The sequence below is a fragment of the Chionomys nivalis genome, chromosome 19 (genome assembly GCF_950005125.1).
Source record: "Chionomys nivalis chromosome 19, mChiNiv1.1, whole genome shotgun sequence".
Lineage (NCBI taxonomy): Eukaryota > Metazoa > Chordata > Mammalia > Rodentia > Cricetidae > Chionomys > Chionomys nivalis.
This window is the reverse complement of record NC_080104.1, coordinates 49,154,713-49,171,621: the sequence shown is the minus strand read 5'-3', so window position 1 is coordinate 49,171,621 and position 16,909 is coordinate 49,154,713. Positions and strand designations below refer to the sequence as shown.

The 16,909-nt window shown below is 44.3% G+C and overlaps 1 protein-coding gene across 10 annotated transcripts in view; it reads right to left on the bottom strand.

The window, feature by feature from the left end:
* Positions 1-16,909, bottom strand: part of Ank3 (ankyrin 3) — a 445,234-nt gene that overhangs the window by 117,346 nt on the left and 310,979 nt on the right. For all 10 annotated transcript variants that reach the window (XM_057751281.1, XM_057751283.1, XM_057751286.1 and 7 more), the window contains 5 exons: positions 9,319-9,516; positions 8,496-8,594; positions 4,892-4,990; positions 4,702-4,800; positions 3,461-3,556 (listed from right to left, as the gene is read on the bottom strand). In XM_057751281.1, the coding sequence (XP_057607264.1) occupies positions 3,461-3,556; positions 4,702-4,800; positions 4,892-4,990; positions 8,496-8,594; positions 9,319-9,516 (591 nt within the window). The remainder of the gene's footprint in view (positions 1-3,460; positions 3,557-4,701; positions 4,801-4,891; positions 4,991-8,495; positions 8,595-9,318; positions 9,517-16,909) is intronic.

Genomic DNA, 16,909 nt, shown 5'->3' with positions numbered 1-16,909 from the left:
AGGTACCTGCACATTTTTCCCTACACTTTCAGCTGCTCACTTTCACCGATATGAATTCACTTATATTTGCTTTATGCTTTGGACTGTGCTCGAATATTGTTTTATTTATAATGTTTTGGATAAAGGGTTCCAGCCTTGGTCATCGTGAACTCCTCCTATTGATTTGTGTGTGACCGCCCCTATCATTGTATTCACATATTTTGTTTAGCTTTAGTAGTGAGGACAGTGCACTTCCTTGATGTGCAGGTTAGTTTTTTTTTTCCAACTTGACATAAACTAGAGTTACCTGGAAAGAGGGACCCTCAGAAGGATTACGTCTATTAGAAGGGCCTGTAGGTACATATGTGTGTAGGAAACTCTTGATCAATGATCGATGTGGAAGGGCCCAGCCCACTGCAGATGGTACCACTCCTGGCTGCTGGTCCTGGGTTGTGTAAAAATGGTACCTGAGCAAGCCAGGGGGAGCAAGCCAGTAGGCTGTGTTTCTCAGTGCCTGTGTTTCAGGTTCCTGCCTCCAGGTTCCTGCTGGAACTCCCGGTCTTGGCTTTTCTCAATGGTAGACTGTAGCCCATCCATAGACTAACCCGTAAGTTTAGCTAACTGGCCCTGCTCCCAAAGCTGCTTCTGGTCGGCCTTTTACCATAGCAACGAAAGCAAAGTGAGGACACTAACTTCGGAGCAATCCTTCTCCAGTCCTATGTCTAACTATTTCTCCCAGGAGCCCTGGCTCCTTTCTGCAGAGAACGGTGCTAGCCACTGACAGCCGGGTGTTAGATTTTTCTGATTGGGGCTGGAGAAATTGAGTACTTTAAGAATGTAATCAAGTGAAATACACCTTTAATGCCATTAAAGGAAGAATCGTTCTCCTGAAGCTCGGCATTTGGTTCCTCACGCCCGCTGTGACCATGAAAGCATTTACTAACTTCCTTTCTCAGGATGGCCACATCAGACACTGTCTCTATGTGGAAGAGCCTCTTACTAGAAACGGTGGCTGCTGAGGTCCTGGTAACTTGCTAGACCAAGACAGTGAGCGTGGTCAGGGCTGAGCTGTGCTAATTATTTTAAGATTACAGATACCAACCCAAAAGCACACAGTTCCCATCTAAGGGAATTATGACAGTAGGGCAGAAAGGTGGTGTCTGAGTTTGCAACAGTCTCAAGCGCCAGAAGGTGGAATAATTCTTAGAACTGGCTTCTTTGCTGGACACCGTGAGCACCTACAGTATTCGGGGAGGCCATATTCTCTTCCTAGGGCAGTCTGGCCCTTGCCTTTAGCGTGCATAACCTTCCAGCCTCCACCCTAGTTTAGTGATGACGCACACATGAAGTGCCACCGCCGTCGACTCTGGCTGGAGCCTGGTCCTTCTTGACCTTCTCATTTATGCCACTCTAGGCTGGTGTTTGCTGTGCTGTATTGAGAATCTACCCCAGCCTTGCCTGTGCGCTTCTCTGATTAACAGTCAGCCCCCAGGGCACCTTAACGCTTTTAGTGTTTCACCTTTTAAAAATGTTTTACTTATGTGCCTGTATGTATGCATCTCTGTGTCTATGTGTGTGCACACAGGTGGCTGTGGGAGCCAGAAAACAGTACTGCATCCCCTAAACCAAAGTCACTAGCTATTGCGAGCCACCAGTGTGGGTTCTGGGAACTGCACAGCAGTCTTCCAGAAGAGCAGTTGGAGAGTCCAACAGCTGAGCAGTCTCTCTAGCCCAAAGCTTTTATGTTTACTTTACATAAACAGTGTGAAATAGCCCAATGGGTGAAAAATTCAATTATGACTTGTATTTTGAATTACTAGACAAGGACTGTCCTCTAATGCTGAGACAGCAATCTGATGTATTACTATAATGACTCAAATGTCTGTAGCATCATGGCACTTGGTTACTGTTAAACAGCTTGTTTCTCTCCTATTTCCTCTCCTAGGGAGAGCTGTTCAGCAAATCCAGAACATTAAGGTTAGAAAATGTTCTCTAAGAATTTAATGATAGTCAGGCATGGAAGTGCACGCCTTTACTCTGGGGTCAGAACAGCTAGTCTCTGTGAGTTTGAGCCAACCGGGCCACATAGCATGACTGTCTCGAGTCAAAACAAAACACACACTAACAAAAATACCCACAAGAACTCAGTAACAGATTGTAGATTTCAAAAGTATGAACTGATGAGTGCAATTTTTGTCCTAAACTCTGTGGTAACGATCAAAATAGAACCTGGTTACTGAGCGTTTTCTGCCTCGTAAGTCATACAATTTCTCTCTTGTACTCAGCAGATTTATTTTATAGTTCTGAAAGCCTGTGAACTGCCAAGTAACACAGCCGACAGGTAGCTGCAGACAGCCTTAGCCCACGGTTTTCTATATAAAGCACTGCACATGCAAAGTAAGCTATGCACCATAGCCATGTCTCCCTTCAGATGGGGAGGTGTTAAAAAGGAAAGGATGATAATAACCCCAAATTCCACTGTCCTAACTTTTCTTAATCCCAAAGCAGCCAAATCTATGTCAAAGACATCAGACAGGGTTAAAGTGATTTATGAAGGGTTTTGTGTTTGTTTGTGTGTCTCTGTGTGTGGGGTAAGGGCTGGGGAAGATAACTCAATGTGGAAAGATACTTGCTGCCAAGCCTGAGGGATGACCCTAGTTCAATCCCCAGAACCGACAGAGTGGAAAGAGAGGACAGACTCCCACAAGTTATCCTCCGACTTCCACATACATGTCATGGCATGTGTGTGCCCCCAACACACACAATGAAATGTAATAAAAATTTTTTTAATGTATCTAATGTAATAGGGTCATCTGGTAAATATTTACTCTAAAATTTAAGATAAATATTGGTTTCCCTATGAAAACCCCAACAGGTATTCAAAAAAAAAAATAAGAATGTCAATTTTTATCTACCCATAACTTTAAGTAAACATTATTTTTGCAAAAATAACAAATATTTTAAAGAGCTTACATAAAGTTCTCAAAGTCTTTACAATGCCAAAATTAAAAAACAAACAAATTTATTTGGATAATATGGAATCAAAAACTCTTTATCTGCTTACCTAACTATTTTTCTAAGATATATTTTACTAGTTATTTAGGTGTTTATGTATCTGTGTGTCTGAGCATGTGAGTGCAGTGCCCAGAGGGGCCAGAAGAGGGAACTGGAAGCCCTGGAGCTGGAGTTACTGTTGACCACTGCCTGAGACAGATGCTAGGCAGGTCCTCTGCACTGAGCCATCTCTTCAGTTCCATAGCCATGCAACTTTAAAAGATATATTATTTTAGTGTTTCAAACTTTGTTCATACCAGAAATAAAGGTTTTGCTATATTGACTGCCAACAATAAGGTGATGCTATTTTAAAATGTGGAACTTAGTCTATGAAAGGAGGAAGAAAGAATGTTCTAAAGAAGCCTACAGAAACTGCCCTCTGGGAACTTGGCTTTCAGAGTAAGAAAGTTCTATATCCATTACTCACGGTGGTGGTTATCGTCTCTTCTGTCACAACCTTCAGTGTGTCAACCACTGAGATGTAGCCGAGGCGCCGGGCGATGGCCAGGGCTGTGTTCCCATTCTGGAAATGGGAAAATGTGGACAAAGTTACTCAGCCTGCCATGGAATATTCCTTTACACTGTGTGAATATCTGTCACTGTGATTGGTTTAATAAAAAAGATGATTGGCCAATAGTCAGACAGGATGAGGATAGGCAGGAGAACCAGACTGAGGAGACTAGGAAGAAGAAGGGTGGAATCTGAGGACTTGCGAGAGGCAGAAAGAAGCAAGATGAAGGTGTCATGTTGAAAGAAGGTACTTCCACGTGGCCGAGGGTAGGTAAGAAATATGGGTTAATTAAAATGTAGGAGTTAGCTAGTAATAAGCCTGGGCTATTGGATGAGCATTTATAATTAATAATAAGTCTCTGAGAGATAAAATGGAAGTGGCTGTTGGGATACAGAGAAACTCTGCTTACAGCCTGCAACCAATGCAAGATCAGTGTCTCTCATCACACCAATACAACTGTCATATACAGAAAAATGGAAAAGTTACATTAGAGACATAATTTTATAGTTTGGATCCTAGATGTCATAAAGGCCATGTATTTGAAGATGTTGGTGCTACTGGCACATTGGGACTAATGGTGGGAAATTAGGCCACCCCGGGTATGTCCTCACAGGGTGTATTGGGACACCAGACTCCTCCTTTCTCTCTTTGCTTCCTGGTGGCCATGGTAATCACTCTCTGCCATAATGTCCAATCGCACTACAGACTCAACCTGATCATGTTGTCCAGGGATCATGGATTGGCATCTGCGCAACCGCCAGGCAAAGAAAGATTTTCCTTCTATTAAGTCGCTTGCTTCAGGTATTTCGCCATAGCGATGGAAAGATAACTAACATACTTTGTGAAAGTCCAGCTCTCCTGTTCCTACCCATGCTTCAGGGTCCAGGCAGCTTCATGTGTGTGATTCCATGTCAACAGTCAATGGGACATAAATATAATTTTTTCTTTTACATGTGCTTCTATAAGTGGCAAGGAAGCGAGTATTTTTAGAGCATGAAACCCTGGCCTACCACTGCTGTTTGAAGAGTCCACGGCATGGGACCCTGCTGAAGGCTCTATACGTATCACTGAGAAGCAGCCAGTGTGCTATCAAAATGCGAGAAGACGCCAGAGCCCCTCTGTCTCCTCCAGCCCTGCAGCGCGGGCCCACAGCTTACCACAGTGAGTTCATTGGGGGAGGCGTTGTTCTGAAGCAAGACGTTGATGATATGCGTGTGGCCCTGCTGAGCTGCCTGGTGCAAGGGTGTGTATCCATTCTGCAGAAGAAAGAACAGAGAAATGACACGCGCTTGCTTCCTTGAATACAAAGTCGAGGATTTGGCTGGAAAGGAATGGGGAGGCGCCCACCTTTGTTTTGGCATTAACTTTTGCGGAATGCTGCAGCAGAAAATTGACTATTTTGATGTTTCCATAGTGACAGCCCACATGGAGTGGCGTGTAGCCCATCTGTAATTACATTTTATAAAAAAAGAAACATTGTAAGTGCACTTTTAGTAACAAGTAATCCTAAACGGAAGTAAAAGTATTACTCAACGTTCCTTTTGACTTGGAAAATACTTTTTTTTTTTTTTTAGATTTTTTCCCCTATAACAAAAATTGCCCTTTTCAGAGTTAGTCTTAATATATCTGATTGAACCTAAAAATAGGCATTTAACTTTCCCTTACGTCAGCTCTTTACTCTCTAGATACTGTTCAGGACAGGAAGGAAAGATGAACCAATCAGCCCCCTAGACAGGTGTACTCTAACTGGTTGATATCACCAGAGAGTGTTGTATTATCAGACTAGATTAGGGTTGATTGAGCGCTCTGTCCTCTAACAAAATGGAGAGGTGACAAGCTTTGGGGCACCAGGGCAGGGGTGGTGGAGAGGCACATTTCTTTAATCCCAGGACTTCAGAGGCAGCAATAGGCAAATCTCTGTGAGTTCCAGGACAGCCAGGTTTGCATAGTGAGAACTTGCAAGGAGTAAGTAAGCAAGTAACTTGCAAAGAAGTAAAATGCAAAAGGTCCACTGTGGGCAGGCAGAGGCGTGGAAAAAGTTAAGATGTGAGCTCTTGTTGCCTAAGTATGAACTTGATCTTGGTAGAGTTGCTCTTAGTCAGAGGTTCTCAACCTGTAGGTCACGGCCCCTTTGTGGGTGGTGGTGTCAAGCTACCCTTTCACAGGGGTTACTTAAGACCATCAGAAAACACAGCTATTTACATTACCATTCATAACATAGCATAATTGCTGTGATGAAGTAGCAATAAAAATAATACTATGGTTGGGGTCACCACAACCTGAGGGACTGTATTAGAGGGTCGCAGAATTAAGAAAGTCGAGGACCACAGTGTTGGTTAAAGAAAAACTACCCAGGCCTTCACTGCAGCCCCACAGTTTGAAAACCAATGACTGACACAAAACATCCAATCCTTCCTTAGCTTGACACCCAGTGACTCTCAGGGGCCGTCCACTCTTTCTCGTTTTGTTTTGTTTCTCCCCTGACTATTCTTCTCTTTGAAAATATATATGCATACATAAAATTTAAATTATTATTTGAAAAGTAATGGCACCATGGAGATGGGAGATGCCTCCATCAATAAAATGGGTGCATTGCAAAAAGGAGAACTTGTTTCATAGCAGAATGCATATCAAACATACATACAAACCGGGTGGTGCTGGCACAGGTCTTTCATCCCAGTACTCAGGAGGCAAAGGCAGGCAGATTTCTGAGTTTGAGGCCAGTCTGGTCTACAGGGCAAGTTCCAGCCAGGGCTACACAGAGATACCATGTCTTGAAAAGCCAAAACCAACCAACCAAACCAACCCCCATAAAACACACACACACTCACAAATACAAGTTCACCTGAACACACACAAATATGCAACATACACACAGAATACTGTATACGGCACATGCCTAGAGACACACAACTTGAGAAATTCTCCCTAGCGAGCGGTAAGGAATTTTGGAATGTGCTTGGTGCATAGCGTTCACTGTTATCTCCCGCACCTCACAGGTGCTCAGTAAATAGTCTAAATCTTTGGCAAATAAGGGATTGAAGAAGGAGAACGAGAGAAACGAGAGGGAGCTGATGGTCATACTTGCTAAACTGGACAGATGTATTTGTGTAAGAAGAAGTGACAGAAGCCAGGCATGGCCACCTGTGCTTGCCATCCCAGTGTTGGGGGCAGGGAAAGGTGGATCCTGTGAGTTTGCTGGCCAGTCAGCATAGCTGAACCGGCAAGCTTCAGGTTTAGGGAGAGACCCCATCTCAAAAATAAGATAAAACAGGGGCAAATAGAGATCCTAACATTCTCCTCTGGCCTCGGGTAAAGAAATCATGCACGCCTACACGTGGGCACACACCACATGTGAACACCCCTCCCAAACATATGCATAGAAGAAGGTGGCACGTAAAGAGGTGACAGGCTCAGGTGATCTGGCTGGCATTTCTGTGGTACTTCAAGATTTTACTTAATATCACCATGGGCCCTCTCTCATGGGCATATCAGCATGACTCACTCACAGAATAAAACCCTCACTTTCTCTTCTACATTAAGGTCAGTGACTCTCCAGGTGTCAGGCGTGGGCTTTTCTTTGCACCAAGCACAGTCTTCTTTTGGGACACCTCCACTGACAGCTGCAGCCTCTGCCCCATTCAAGGACTAAAGCTTGCTGGTAAAGACTGCTAATTTGCTGGGTGTTGAGGCGTCTTTTGACATTGTCACTGCTAGCTACTTGATAATACTCAAGGGGCTAGTTCTGTGGTAGTGTGCTTGCCTATCACATTCAAGGCACTGGGTTTAGAGTGTGTGTATGTGTGTGTGTGTCTGTGCCTGTGTGTTTGCCAACCCTGTGTATATGTCAGTGAGCGGTTCTTGCCTCAGATCTCCCCTTGATCCTATTCAGAACTAATCCATTTATGTACAGAAATGTTTAGAAATGCAACATGGCAATCACAGGCACTCATGTTTTTGAAAACTCAGCATGGAACTCACTACAGAGTGCAGGCTGCCCTTGAATTTATGGCAACCCTCCTGCCTCAGTTTACCAAGTGCTGAGATTACAGGAATGAGCCACCACGTCCAGCTCAGCATTCTTTCCCTATAATAAACGGACACATGCTGAGGGAGAATGGTAGCAGTGCACGCCTTTAATCCCAGCATTGGGAAGGAGAGGCAGGTGGATCTCTGTGAGTCTGAGGCCAGCCTGGTCTGCACAGTGAGTTTCAGGCAGCCAGAGCTACACAGAGAGACTCTGTCTCAAACGTTCTGCAGAAAGAGACACGCATGAAATTGTATCTTTTGTAGTCACACAGAACACCCGTTTTCTTATCTGTGCTCGAACGGGCACACTGTACAACACTAGCCAGCATTTCATCTCTTTTCAAAAGCAGTATTTTACCAAAGCAAAAGGAAGGAAAATAAAAATAAGGGAAATCATAGGTCAATTGCATAAATAGTAAGCAATTCATGAAGGGAACAACCGAATATTCTTTCATTAATCACACAGAATAAAAAAAAACTTTAGATGCCATCAAGGTTTTTCTTTCTTTCCTTTCTTTCTTTCTTTCCTTTCTTTCTTTCTTTCTTTCTTTCTTTCTTTCTTTCTTTCTTTCTCTTTCTTTCTCCTTCTCCCTTTCTCTCTTCCTTCCTTTTTTTCTTTTTTTTAAAGTCACTTATAAAACCTACAACATTTGCACACTGCCCCGGAAGCAGATTTATGACAGGATTCCTGGTAATAATACAGAATATTACCACTCAGCTAAAGAAGAGCTTGGGCCAGTAAAGATGAGAGTGTCTGAAACGCCAGGCCAGAGACCGACCCTTGAATGGAAGTGCTGTCTACGGCTGGCAAGACCAGGGCACTTTTCTGTCTCTGCCATGGCTGCAGCTTTCCTAATGAGGTCGATCATGTCAGGGCCACCTGGTAGGGCTCCTTCCTTGCTGAGTGGTCAAGGAGATGTACCTTGGTCTGTGCATCCACGTGGGCCCCTTGGTTGACGAGGACTTCAGCCACATTCACTCTGTCTTCTTGAGCAGCCAGATGGAGTGGGGTGAGGCCGTTCTGCAAGAGATTCCAGGGATGTCAGTCACAGAGGGGGTGAGTGCATGCATGTGGCTGGGTTTGAGATTTGGCATGTAAATTCAAATAGAGTTAGCCTTGACCCTTAAGAAGAAAAAAATCTACGGAGTAAAGACATGAACCACTCTGTATGAACACTATGTCAGCAGTGCTGACCACAGGCTCCATAAAAAAAAATTCCAGGGTACCCCAGAGTGACAGCGGTGCTCATCACAAACTTGATATTGCTCAGGACTGTAACTTTTGATGTATCTGGGCCCCCCTCTCTTCTCATTCACTTTTTTTGTAGGGATATTTTTAAAGCAAAGCTAAGTGAGCATATTGCCTTCCCCCAACATATGTGAGTAACCCCAACTAAACCTCAAAGACTCTAACAACAAAACCACACTGGAGTTTAATCATGATCAATGGGGTCAATGTCAGCAAAAAGACAATGATCATTATTATATGGTGTATAGCATTACACGATGGTAATGTTCTTGCTCTATTAATGAACTTGTGTGAGTTGGTTCTCCCCTCCACTGTGTGGGTTCTGGGATAGAACTCAGGTCATCAAGCTTGTCAACAAATACCTTTGGCTGCTGAGCCATCTTGTCAACCTTGCCTATTCTACCTGATCCCCAAATTTCAATCACTAGTTAGACTTTTCTAAGGATTTAATTTCTATTGGATTGTAGGCTTTGCAGAAGAACAAGAAGGAAGTTACCTTATTGCTCAGGTTCACATTCGCGTTTCTACTGAGGAGCAGCGATACCATGTCCACATGCCCTTCCTGAGCTGCGAGATGAACGGAAGCAATCCCTTGCCGGGTAACCGCATTCGCATCAGCACCATACTCCAGCAGAGAAGTCGCTATGTCCATCTGGTTCTTCTTGGCAGCAATGTGCAGTGGTGTATAACCATTCTGTCAAAACCAATCAATCATGTTTAGTACTGAGGAAAAAAAATGTATATGGTATATTTTCAAACAGTATGCTTCCTTTTCTAGTGGATCGCTCTAGCTGGATGAAAACCTATGATGAAGTAAGAAATGGTGCTAAACCAAATTGTATCATGAGTGCAGTTCCGAGTAGGAAGAACTGCAATCTAAAATCACAGAGCTGGCGCACTATTGGTTTTCGAAGAGGAAATCTATGATAGTAGATGCTCAATAAATACTACTGTATTTTTCAACTGGGGTTAGAAGAGCAAGCCATACGCTCTCCTGGGGGTGTAGTTTTCAACTGGGGTTAGAAGAGCAAGCCATACGCTCTCCTGGGGGCATGCTCAGAGCTGTTCAAGATTCTAATCTTCAAATAAGCTTAGTGTCTATCTGTTATGGTTTGAAAGGTGATCCTTGTCTTCCTGTGCTGGGAACTCTGGACCCAATGCAATGGTGCTGGGAGGTGGAACCTGAAAGAAGTGGTGAGGATGCAGGAGAATGCTCTGGAAGCTGAGATAGAGAGAGGGGCTGTGGAGGGGGTGGGCTGTGGAGGGGGTGAGCTGTGGAGGGGCTGGGCTATGGAGGGAGTGGGCTATGGAGGGGGTGGTTTGTGGAGGGAATGGGCTGTGGAAGGGGTGGTTTGCAAGGGGATAGGCTATAGAGAATAAGCTTCTGAGAAGATGAGTTTAGCTGCCCGCTACTCTCTCTCTTTGCCCTTCTACTTTCAGTCATGGGCAACAAGCCCCTTGCTGGATGTTAACTCCTCAATCTTGACCTTCCCAGCTCTGGAACAGTGAGAAATCCTCTGCTCCTTATCAATGTGTTGCCAGAGCAGCCCCCAAAGAACAAAGACACTTTGTACTGCCCACAAGTTGCAATCTTTAATCTTCACGGTAGTTGCTTTTTTTCTCATTGGTTGCTGGTGGTCTGTCTCTGTACTTGATACCCAGAGTCACCAGTCACCCTGAGGGTGTTCAGAGAAGTCATCATTTCAGGTTTCCCTGGATTGCCTCACTCTACCAAGAATGCTTTCCCACAGGCTGTCTATGAAGATGGCGTGTAGCAGTTGAAAAGTTAACCCAAGTGCCACACCCTCAGTGAAGCCGTCTGTCTCTTTTCACAGATCAGTTTCTAACACCCAGAAACCACTGTGTCTTTAGCCTCAGTACTGGATCACTTAGTGGCACGCTCTTATTTGCATGTATATTACTTCTTACTGTAGTCTGAAGCTACTGAGGCACAGGCTGTGGTGTCCTCATGGCACGTGTTTCAAAATAATAGGCACATGCAGATTACGTGAAGAAAGGAGCCTCCACAGTCAGAATCACACACACTAAACCTGCCAGAACCCTGTGCCACTTTTCCCTCAGCTGGCCCCTAATGCTCAGCTATAGATGAAGTTCCCTGGTGATGAGCTGGGCCTCAGGAGCCTTGAGTGTCTGACCTGAGAAAGCGTCCTCCATAACAAATGCAAGACTGTACTACGGACATGAACTTGACCATAGCAAGCGGAAGTGCAGAGTGGAGATGTCCTCCAGAGTCCTCGCCTGGCTGAGCCAGGGCAGGAGGAGGTTTTAGATTCCTATTTTTAGTCTTGACCTATGCCATGTGGAAATACTAGCTACCCTGAGAAGTATTTGGCCCTCAGACCAAATGCTCAGACACACCCTTCACAGACCCGTGCCTCCGCGGGCCAGCAGAGCACTGGACTGTGTCCAAGGCTACAGTATAAGACACAGGGGCAGGAGACAACTAGCTACCTTCTACCCCTCCACTAAAGAGAAACTTCACAAGGCAGCACTAACAGAAGAAGCAGGACCAGCCAAAATGCCTAACACTAACAGTGTTGGTGGTAAAGGCATTGCGAGGTCCTTATCAGCCATCACCTGTGGTTTTACTTTTACAAGGGACAGAACATTACTGAGCTGGGTGTGGTGGTGCATGCCTACAATTCCAGCATTTGGGAAGCTGAAGTCTGCCTAGGCTACGCGAGGAGACTCTGTCTCAAAAACAAACAAGCAAACAACATCAATAAAAGAAGAAAGAGAAGATCATGAGTTAATCAACTTTCACGCCCAGCCAGCGCAGGGCAATTTGCTCTCCTTTCAGACGTGACAATCTTGCTATCTTCTAACACAACCCACAAATTCTAGGTCCTACGAAACAATTATCTAAAAAGTCCAAACAATTCTGTAATATGTGCCAGGTCTAGATAAAATACATGTTTGCTTGTTTCTGTTTGTTTTTTTGAATCGGGATTTCTCTATGCAGCCCTTGATTGTCCCGGAACTCGCTCTGGAGACCAGGCTGACCTCGAACACACAAAAATACATCTGTCTCTATCCCTGTAGTGCTGGAATTAAAGATATGAGCCACCACTGCCTGGCTGATACAAATTATTCTTTATGGTTCTCAACCTTCCTAATGCTGCAACCTTTTAATACAGTTCTTCATGTTGTAGTGATTCACCCAACTGTACAATTATTTTCGTTGTTACTTCATAACTGCAATTTTGCTACTGTTATGAATGGTAATATCTGTGTTTTCAGATAGTCTTAGATTACCCCTAAGTAAGGGTCGTTCAACACCTCCCCAAAGGGGTCACAACCTACCCTGCTTTAGAGACTCATTTTGGCTCCTTCTGAGGTATAAAATGACAATCTAAGGTAAGAAAACCAAGATCTCAGAAACTCTCAGGAAACACTTTGAATAAGAGGCAAGGAATTTATCCAGAGACCCCCTAATAAAATTATGAGTTTCTTAATTAAGCTCTGTTTTCAGAAAAGCAAAATGATACTTGATTCCTATATACAAGGAAGATGTATTAATTTGATAAACTAACCAGAGAGAGTCAATTACAAAATAATCTTTTCAAAGATCTTGTGTTTTCAAAAAAGATTTTCATTATATATATGTGTGAGTGAAGGTGCCCACAAAGGCCAGAGGGTATCCTAAGAACTTCTGGAGCTAGAGTTCCAAGGGGCTGTGTTCTTCCTGGTGTGGTTCTGGGACTCAAACTCTGGCCTCTGCAAGAACAGCTTTTGAACTACCACGGCATCTCTCTAGCCTAATCAGGAGAATCTTATGTCTTCCCTTTCTTACACTTGATTTTATTTCTCATGATTTTTTAATTTTGTATGTATCAGCGTTTCCTTGCATGTATGTATGTGTACCAAGTTCATGACCAGAAGAAGGCATCGATCCCTGAAACCAGTTACAGATGGTTGTTAGCTGCCATGTGGGTGCTGGGAATTGAGCTCAGCTCCTCTTGCAAGAGAAAAACGTGACCCTGACTGCTAAGCCATGTCTAGCTCTAATTCCCCAAATTCTTGGTTGTTGAATACAAAATATTCATCATGTGAACCTGTGCTTAGCCTCCCAAGCCTGCACATACACACATGCAGACATGCACACACACACACACACACAGTAAGGAGGATGCTGCACACTTTATAGCAGCATGATCATTTAGTCCAGGCTCACTGTTGCTTTCTAATTAGTCTCTCAGTTTTGCCAACAACCAAGCCAAGTTCCTTTCCACCATAGCATCCTGTCTCCGGAAACAAATCTGGTAAAAATGGGTCTTAGTATTCCACGATCCCTTAGCAAATGTACTTTTTACCAACTCAGTCACATAAAGTCAAGCATTATTATTGCAGGAAGTGTATAAAGTGCTGGAAATGGGGCACAGAAGAAGGGCGTGCATCGAGGTTAGTGCGGCTGTGGCACTGATTGGCATCCTCTGACACTCTGTCTACTGGGATTTAGGATCTGAACTTCCAGGAGTAAAATTGGCAGCAGCTGTATGCATTATTCTTATTGAAAGAAAACTGTGTCCAGTTGAAAACTACATTTCCCAGCACCTCTTGCACTTAAAAGTAGCCAATGAGGTATCAAGAACAGAGGTTGTGGAGCTTCCGGGGAAGTTCTGCGGGTCTGTGGCCTTGCTACTTTAAAGAGGCATGATAAAGCTCTGTGTTTGCTGCCTGGGGGGTTGGAGAAAGAAGCTCAGCTCTTCAAACAGTGGTTTGAAGAGGACTGTAGGGAGGATTGTTACCCTAGCAGATAAAGCCAGTCTGTAACTAAGATAACTGATCTGCTCAGGATCAAAGCATACAAAGTCCCTGGCTTAGCACCATGACCCTAAAGATGGTGTTATGGGGATGGCGAGACACAGCACTGGCCTAGGCAATGTGCCATGATATGGAGGAACAACATCCCATTAGAAAAGTTGGTGCTTGATTGACCTTGGATTCAGGCTAATGGGACACAACCCAGTTATTACATATGGGGCCTGCTCTTTAACTTCTGCTTAATGATACTTTGTAAACTTGGAAACACTCATCCTAAATTTTGTTTGATAGATGCAAGGCTGGCTGGCTACTGACTGCCTGTTTGTTTGCCTGTTTGTTTGTCTATTGAAATAGGATCTCAGGTTCCAGGCTTACCTTCTACTCCACTGTGTACCCAAGAGAGGGAAGCTTTGAACTCATCTGCCCGCCTCCATCTCCAGAGTGATGGGATTGCAGGTGTATACCACTACACTTGGTTTATGTGGTGCTTGACACTGAGCCCAGGGCTGTGTGCATGCTAGGCAAGAAGAATTCTACCAATGAGCCACACCCCAAGACTCTAACCTGTTTATTTATGAACATAAAAATGGACCAGACTCACTTTTTCACATATATCATTCCATAACCGCTGCTACTTCTAACCTGATTGGCCCTAGTGTGCCAGCATTCTTACCCCCATGTGGGAGCAGCTACATTACCAATTCACTGTGTATTCATTGGGGCTCCTTAGAAACACAGGCCTACAAGCACAAGGACAGTGTCTTGGTTACTTTCTGATTGCTGTGAAGAGACACCATGGCCGAGGCAACTTATAAAAGAAAGCATTTAATTGGGGCCTTGCTTACAGCTTCAGAGGGTTAGAGACTGTGGTAATCATGGGGGGGATGGCATCAGGAGACAGGTGGTCTTGGCACTGGAGCAGTAGCTAAGAGCTACCATCTCTTAGCAGCAAGTTGAAGGCAGAGAGAGAGAAGAAGGAGACTGGTCCTACACGGGATTTTGAAACCTCTAAGCCCTACCTCCAGGGACACAGCTCCTCTAACAAGGCCACACCTCCTAATCCTTCACAAATAGTTCCACCGGTCAGGACCAAGCATGCAACTATATGAGCTTATGAAGCCATTCTTGTCCAGGCTACTGCAGATATTAACATACAACAAAATGAAAATGGATGGACATTAAATTCCACTACCTCTGTGGAACTTTGAAAATAATGGCTCCAAAAGGGAGTGGCCCTATGAGGAGGTGTGGCCTTGTTGGAGTAGGCATGGTCTTGATGAAGGAAGTGCGTCACTGTGGGAGTGGGCTTTGATGTCTCTCACGTTCAAGTTATACCCAGTGACACGGTTCACTTTCTGCTGCCCTCGGATCAAGATGTAGAACTCTTAGCTCCTTCTCCAGCACCATGTCTGCCTGCATGCTGCCATGCTTTTTGCCAAGACAATAATGGACTAAACCTCTGAAACTGTAAGCTGTTCAAATGAAATGTTTCCCTTTATAAAAGTTGCTGTGGTCATGGTTTCTCTTCACAGCAATAGACACTAAGACAAATATTTAGTAAAAATATATAGTAAACTTTCCCATTTAAAGTGTGTTTTAGAGGTGATGGTCAGCAGCATGGTGAGAGTCACATGCTGCTGCCCAACCGTCACCATCTCTGCAACCCCCTCATCTTCCTTAGCTGGACTCTGTGCCCTTTAACCCAGCACTGCACTCTCTCCACCGCTAAACACTTTCCTACCCACCTTTGCAGACTATAATGTGGTTCTGAGCGGGTAGTGCATGCTTGTTTGTGACTGGCTGATCACAGTCAGCAGACAGTCTTAAGCGGCTTCCAGGTAGGTGTGCACCAGAGTCTCTCTTCTTACAGTGCAATGGGATGGACTCAGGTATCACACATTCTCTCTCACACACTCAATCTACCAGGAGAGAAGATGGGAAGAGGAAAGGAATCAATACGAAGGGGACAGAGGACAGAATAGTATGGGCAAGTGACTATGGCCGAAGTTCTCACATACATACAGCCTTTGTTTGCTTTAATCATGCCTACGCTGATGGAGACTAGACTACTTTACTCTGGGTTGTCATGACTAATGATTCTTTCTATTCCTTAAATTTTTTTCCTTCTAAAGTCTTTTTTTCTCAAGGTTTTGTTTATTGTTTTTTTTGTTTGTTTTTTGTTTTTTTGTTTTGTTTTGGTCAGAACACAGGTTCAAGAAAGGAGTCGTGCAAGGGGAATTCTGAGTGCTTCTGAGAAAATGCCAAGAAGAGTCTTGTGACCAGTTTCTCCAAAAACACGCAATTGTTCTCGGAAAGTGCTTCCGTGCCCTTCCCAGGTGCAGCAAACAGGAGAGAGTTTGCTTTAGATTATTCGTTACAGCTGGCTGCTGTTACTTCTTTATGTGCCTCCATACTAAAGCCTGGTTTTTGTGATATGAGGCTTGTCCACCATGCGAGGCTTACCCTTGTGGCTGGACACTACTCATGTGACTCTCAACCCTCAAGTCTAACCTGTCTGATGTTCTGCACAGAGTTGGCTCTTGCATTCAAGTTTCGTCTGCCTCACTTTTAGGTGCCACTCTCCCAGGTTCACATGCTGACTAAGCGGTAAACAGGATTGTTGTTGTTATTGTTTGTTTTTTCAAAAGCATAGGTGAGAAAGGTTTCTTCAGGACAGGGCCAAGGCCAAGGTTGATACTCTGGGCTAAAGTACTCAGAATTTGATTTTTGAGCATATTTTACTGAGTAGAACAAATGACCGAAGAATACAGAAAGGAAATTCTGAGGACAAACCTGCACCTCGGGGTGAGGAGAGATAATGTCAGGTAGAGGCAGTGGGTTCCAAACCTATGACTCTGGAACCTTCATGATAGGAAGAGAGAACCAACTCCTGCAAGTCTTCCTCTGACCCCCACATGTATATACACACACACACACACACACACACACACAAATCGACAACAATCACAAAAGCCCACCACCACAGCAGCAAATCCTCTCTCATGGAGGAAGTGTCCAGAACATTTTCCAGCAGTACTGCTGCCTAGAACAGGCCAGGCTCGTTGGTCTGTGATGTGACCAACACGACACAACAATGAAGAACTCTCAAGGCATGCCTGGCTCAAGAATGTTACGGATGCCAAAGGGTCCTTTGAACAATAAACACAATAAAAGAATAAAAAAAAATCTAAGAATCAGGTTTGTACTGGTTCAATATTGTGTCACAGCCACCCAGTCAGCAACTAAACATGTGCTCGGCCTCCAGCGCATCAGGTCAGAATACCAGGGCAACACAAGGGCTG